Here is a 5,217-nt window from a genome sequence, read left to right as displayed (position 1 = left end):
GGCTGACGGGCGGAGCCCGCCCGCCCGTTTGAGAACTCTGCTGCCTACCCGCCAAGCGCTCGGCCCACGGCTGTCCCGGCCGGCTGCAGCTGCAGGTGTGCGGAGCCTGGAGTCGGTCAACAGGGGCCGGCTGCATCATGGCGAGGGACAGCCACTCACAGCACCTCCTCCCCGGATGCTCCAAAGGCCAGGCGGGGCCGCCCCATCTATGTGGTCTCCGCTCGGGCTGACAGGTGTATTAGCGGATGCATCTAGGCGACCAAGCAATGTATTTAAAATATATGTACACCTTTTATTTTTGCGAATCACAGAGTTGGCCGTAAATATTACTCGGAAAAAGTAATTTCTACAATGAGCATTTATTTAAGATCATTCGTACGTACATTTCGCGACTGTTTGGACAGGAAGGGTACACGTTTGCTCGCTATTACAGGCACAACCGCGTTACAGAAGCAGGTTAAAAGTACACTTCAGGCAATTTTCCTAGAATGGAGAATTGTGGCACATTTCACAGACCACTTGGACGTGAGGCAAGGAGATTCCGATTGTCCGACACTGCAGCAGGCAGCCCGCGACATGGCCAGAGCAAGGGTCGTCTGCTGGACGTTCAAGGACGAGCCGAAGCAGCGCGTGAAGACTGCACGCCGCCAGCTCCTCGCCGAGATCGGGGAAGTAGAATGCTTCATCCAAATAGTCCTTCCTGACGCTACAGACTATGTGGAGCTCCTGCACTGATGAGGCGTAGGCGCGGATCAGCGACATCATGATGTTCTTGCGGTCTACACAGAAGCCCAAGCTAAGCCACCGCAGGGCCCCGTGCTGCGAGGGAATGAAGTTCATATCCGGACAGAAGCAATTGTTTATCCGCAGGCTGCGCAGTCGGGCCATCCGAACCACACACCGCAACTGATTTTCTCCAGGCAAACGAATCGTAAGCTCCTCGAGCTGCAAGGGGAGGTCCGGGTAGTCCAATTCATCAACACATTTTACTTCCAGTCTTTTGAGAGACTTCATTTTCTCCACCTCCACCATCACGCTCGGCTGCACCTCGTCCTCGATCTGCAGCTCCTCCAGGTGTGGCGCAACAACGCTCAACAGTTCCTCCAGGCCTTTACCATAAAAGCTCTTCAGGCTGCGTGCGTACCTCCATCTTTCCCTATCTAGGAGGACTTCATTAGCTTTTAACTGGCCATCTTTGAAATCATCTTCTTCTGTCTCTAGAACAGAGATGATTGGCGGCCCCAGGTAACCGCCAGGGGTGTCAGGAATTGTGGCGACAGCAATCTGACGGGAAGAAAAAAAACGGTGTGAGCACCAAACCGAGGAAATCCACATCTATTCCGTTTGCCTGGTGGCCTACCTTCTCCAGCTGATCGTCCGCCCGCAGCTGCAGCAACAGAAGCCTCAGGATGTCGCCGAACCCTCCGAGCTCCGCGCAGGCCCTCCAGGTGGCGCCGTCCTCCTCCTCCGCCACCACGCTGCACTTTTTGGCGTGAGCAGGCGCAGGCTGTCCTCCAGCTGCACCGCCAGCTGCAGCTGCTCCGCCACCGGGGCGCTGCCCTCACCGCCCGCCGCCCCCCGCTGCACCTGCCTCTCCAGGGCCTCCTCCACCTGGCGGAGCTGGGCGACCGACGAGTCCAGCTGGCGGTTGAGGGCCTCCACGGCCTTGGGCACCACCAGCCGCAGCACCTCCACCACCTTCCGCCCTGCCTCCACGCCCCGCCGCAGCTGCTGGACCTCTGTCTCCTCTGTCCTGGGCTTCTTGCGGGTAGGCGCGCCGTCGTTTTCTATCAGGCCGATCAGTGCAATGTTGTCGGGGAGGTCAGCACGGTCGGCGTTCAGGTCCTGTAAACATACAGTATGTCTAAAAAGTTTTCATTCAGAAATTTCTTATTTATTCAAACTATGTAGTAAAATGAGAGTGGTGTTTAATCGTTTATATTGAGATCATTTATTGTGAGTTTAAATGTTTAATATTGTGTAACTATCAAACAGTGTCGTCCTTCCTATTAAAGTTAAGTTTAAAACTAACTGGTAAGTAATATTTTGCTCATTGGGGATTCCCGTACCAAAGATTCACAAAATTACATGTTTATTGAAATAAGTTCTTTGAAAGGAGACTTCTCCATAACAATAATCTTTCAACTTCTTCTTTGCATTTAGCAAAGATAAAAACATATTACATTGAACCATGCATGCATACAAAAGTAAAGAACAGGTCCAATTGTCTAAATAAGCAGTGAGATTCCAGCAACTTAACAGTTTATGTACTCACCTTCCTGCAAGTTGGACACTTTCCTCCCAAGGCAGGATTCTGCACGCACTCTTGACAGATGGTGTGTCCACAGGGCAAGCTCTTTGGACGGTGGCGGCCCAGGTCAAACAGGTAAAAACATATGTCACACTGTAGTTCCATCACTGAAATAAAGGAGAAGAATTTGCACTCTTTGAGAAAATATGTTCCATACCTTTACAAAACCACAATCCTATGAGTTTCGCATGGATGGAATTTTAGAGTATGTAATGACAATTCATTGTTAGTAGCTCCAACAGTCAGAACATATTAAAGCGATTTCAAATAGCAAAGCTAGACAGAATTAAGGAATTAAGTATCCAAAACCATGTACCTGTTCCGTTGCTATGAACCAGATCTTAACTTTTCACAATGTAGTTGTCTGGCAGGTGGCCAGAACGAGCAGAGTGAACACTTCTACGACAGGTGAAACAAATCTTCCCAGGAGCAAGTACAGGGACAGGGGAAAACACTGCACCCTCTCCCTGAGACTCAGAACGCAGCACAACGCTCTAAAATCGGGTGAAAATTCAGAGAACACGCTAGGTTATGGCCACTTTCCACAACACGCCGACTGTCGGCTGCTTGCTCACTTGCTGCTTTGTTTCATTGGCCGGCAGGGCCGCGCAAGACACAAGGCGGCGGGCGCGGCGCGCGTAAAGACGAACGCGGTGAGCTGCTGTGCCGGCCCACAGCTGAGGTAACAAAATCAAGCAAACTGCATTGAAACTGCATTCCGTGTCCCGTCTTGAAAGCGCTTTTTAGGCGCGTTGTAGACGGGACATAAATGTAGTATTATTGCAGTTCTGCTACCTGCGCGCCGCTGAGCCCAACGAGAGTCCGGTCACGCTGCTCAAGGTGCCGACCATATCACGACTCTGCTGGCGGTGGCCTACAAGTCCATTCACCTGCCGTGAAGGCTGGTGCCATCAAACAGGATTATCGCGGTTTACTTCGGCCATGCTTCAGCGCATGCGGATGTGTGTGGGCGGGCTGCCCACTCGGCAAAAGTCGCATGGTGGGAGACGATGTGCAAACCCGCATTGGGTAGAAAATTGTGGAAAGGTGAATCTTAGCGCCAGCTGGCTGTACCATAGGCCGGCCGCCCGGCAGCGGATGCGGCGGGCGTGCCTACCTAGCAGGCGCGTTATTGATGGGCAGAGGAGAGACGGATGCTCATTGCTTTGAACGGTTATTTTCGTGACATCTGAATTAGTACATACAGCATAGCTGTACCCGAGATATGTCTTTTTTTGGGGGACTCTACGAGCGACTGCTTCGGCCCGGGGCCGGCCGGCTGGCTGGGCCGGCCCGCCACACCTCGCCGCCAGCCGGTTGCCTACCCACCAGGCGCTCGGCCGGCAGCTGTCGCAGCGGGCCGCAGCTGCAGGTGTGCAGAGCCTGGAGTCGGTCTACAGGGGCGATCTGCACCATGGCGAAGGACGGTATACCTCACAGCACCTCCACCTCGAATGCTCCAACGCCCAGGCCGCCCGGCCTCGAGTGCCTTCCGCTCGGGCCGACCGATAAATAACGACTGCTTGTTGGCGATCAGGCTATGTATTGAGAAGAAATGTACACGTCAACAGTGGCATTGCCCATTATATTTACACAAAGCACAAATTAACTTAACAGCATTGGCAAAAACTTTTCAAAATAAGCATTAAATTTATACAAATTACATATACATGGCAGTGTACTGCAGGCTCGCCCTTGCAACCGCTAGCCTACCATGTAGACCACGTTATAGAAACAGATGACAATTACACTTTAGGCACTCTCCCTTAGAAGGCAGGCTTGTGGCACATTTGACAGACCACTTGCACGTGAGGGGGCAAGGAGTTTCCGATGGTCCGACACTGCAGCAGGCAGCCCGCGAGCTGCTTTGTGCATGGGTCTCTTGGTGGGCGTACAAGGACGAGCCGCCGCAGGGCGTGAAGACCGCACGCCCCCAGCTCCTCGCCGAGATCGGAGAAGTAGAATGCTTTATGATGATAATCCACACTGACGGTGCAGTATATGTGGAGCTCCTGCACAGATGAGGCGTAGGCGCGGATCAGCGACATCATGGTGTTTTTGCGCTTTGCATTGAAGCCAACTTCAAGCCACCGCAGGGCCCCATGCTGGGAGGGAGCGAAGTTCATTTCCGGACCAAGGTAATCAATCACACGCAGGCTGCGCAGATGGGCCATCCGCTCCACACACCGCAACTGGTTTTCTCTTGGAAGCCGTATCGAGAGCTCCTCGAGCTGCAAGGGAAGGTCCGGGTAGTCCAAGTCATCACCGCATCTTACTTCCAGTCTTACTTCCAGTCTTTTGAGGGACTTCATTTTATCCACTTCCAACATCACGCTCGGCTGCACATCGACATTGATCACCAGCTCCTCCAGTTGCGGAGCGACGACGCGCAGCAGCCCCTCCAGGCCATCAGCGCCGTGTGACATCTTAAGGCTGCGTGTGTGCCGCCATCGTTGTCTGTCTTGAAGAATGTCATTAATCTTTAGGCGGCCATCTTTAAAATCATCTTCAGTTGTCTCCAGTACAGAGATGATTGGCGGTCCCACGTAAACTCCAGGTTGGTCAGAACAAGCGGCGACGTCGACCTGGCCAAGAGAGAGCAGGTATTAGGAAAAGACCCAACACACTGAGGGGATCAATATCTGGTCCGTCTGCCTGGTGGCCTACCTTCTCCAGCTGGCCGTCCGCCCGCAGCTGCAGCAGCTGAAGCCTCAGGATGTCGCCGAACCCTCCCAGCTGCGCGCAGGCCCTCCAGGTGGCGCCGCCCTCCTCCTCCGCCACCACGCTGCACTTCTTGGCCGTGAGCAGGCGCAGGCTGTCCTCCAGCTGCACCGCCAGCTGCAGCTGCTCCGCCACCGGGGCGCTGCCCTCACCGCCCGCCGCCCCCCGCTGCACCTGCCTCTCCA

General features: G+C 53.9%; 3 protein-coding genes across 3 annotated transcripts in view; all 3 read right to left on the bottom strand.

The window, feature by feature from the left end:
* LOC113212522 (uncharacterized) overlaps positions 1-385 on the bottom strand; it is a 2,792-nt gene extending 2,407 nt beyond the window's left edge. The window contains exon 1 of the mRNA XM_052276267.1: positions 380-385. Within this exon, the coding sequence (XP_052132227.1) occupies positions 380-385 (6 nt within the window). The remainder of the gene's footprint in view (positions 1-379) is intronic.
* On the bottom strand, positions 341-1,560 carry LOC113212523 (uncharacterized). The gene is made up of 2 exons (XM_026431256.2): positions 1,361-1,560; positions 341-1,284 (listed from the first exon to the last, which is right to left on the bottom strand). Exon 2 carries the CDS (start codon positions 1,030-1,032, stop codon positions 484-486), a length of 549 nt encoding a protein of 182 aa, XP_026287041.2. The 5' UTR covers positions 1,033-1,284; positions 1,361-1,560; the 3' UTR covers positions 341-483.
* Positions 1,561-3,878: 2,318 nt separating this feature from the next.
* Positions 3,879-5,211, bottom strand: LOC113212521 (uncharacterized). The gene is made up of 2 exons (XM_052276268.1): positions 4,979-5,211; positions 3,879-4,896 (listed from the first exon to the last, which is right to left on the bottom strand). The coding sequence occupies exon 2, from the start codon at positions 4,735-4,737 to the stop codon at positions 4,078-4,080; it is 660 nt and encodes a 219-aa protein (XP_052132228.1). The 5' UTR covers positions 4,738-4,896; positions 4,979-5,211; the 3' UTR covers positions 3,879-4,077.
* Between the last annotated feature and the right edge of the window lie 6 nt (positions 5,212-5,217).

The sequence above is a fragment of the Frankliniella occidentalis genome, unplaced genomic scaffold, assembly GCF_000697945.3.
Source record: "Frankliniella occidentalis isolate FOCC.00 unplaced genomic scaffold, Focc_3.1 Scaffold2336, whole genome shotgun sequence".
NCBI lineage: Eukaryota > Metazoa > Arthropoda > Insecta > Thysanoptera > Thripidae > Frankliniella > Frankliniella occidentalis.
This window is presented reverse-complemented; position numbering and strand designations above follow the sequence as displayed.

What these genes read in the sequence shown, in the direction of transcription:
- LOC113212523 (XM_026431256.2), bottom strand. Translation starts at nt 1,032, where the DNA reads ATGGTGGAGGTGGAGAAAATGAAGTCTCTCAAAAGACTGGAAGTAAAA.
- LOC113212521 (XM_052276268.1), bottom strand. Translation starts at nt 4,737, where the DNA reads ATGTCACACGGCGCTGATGGCCTGGAGGGGCTGCTGCGCGTCGTCGCT.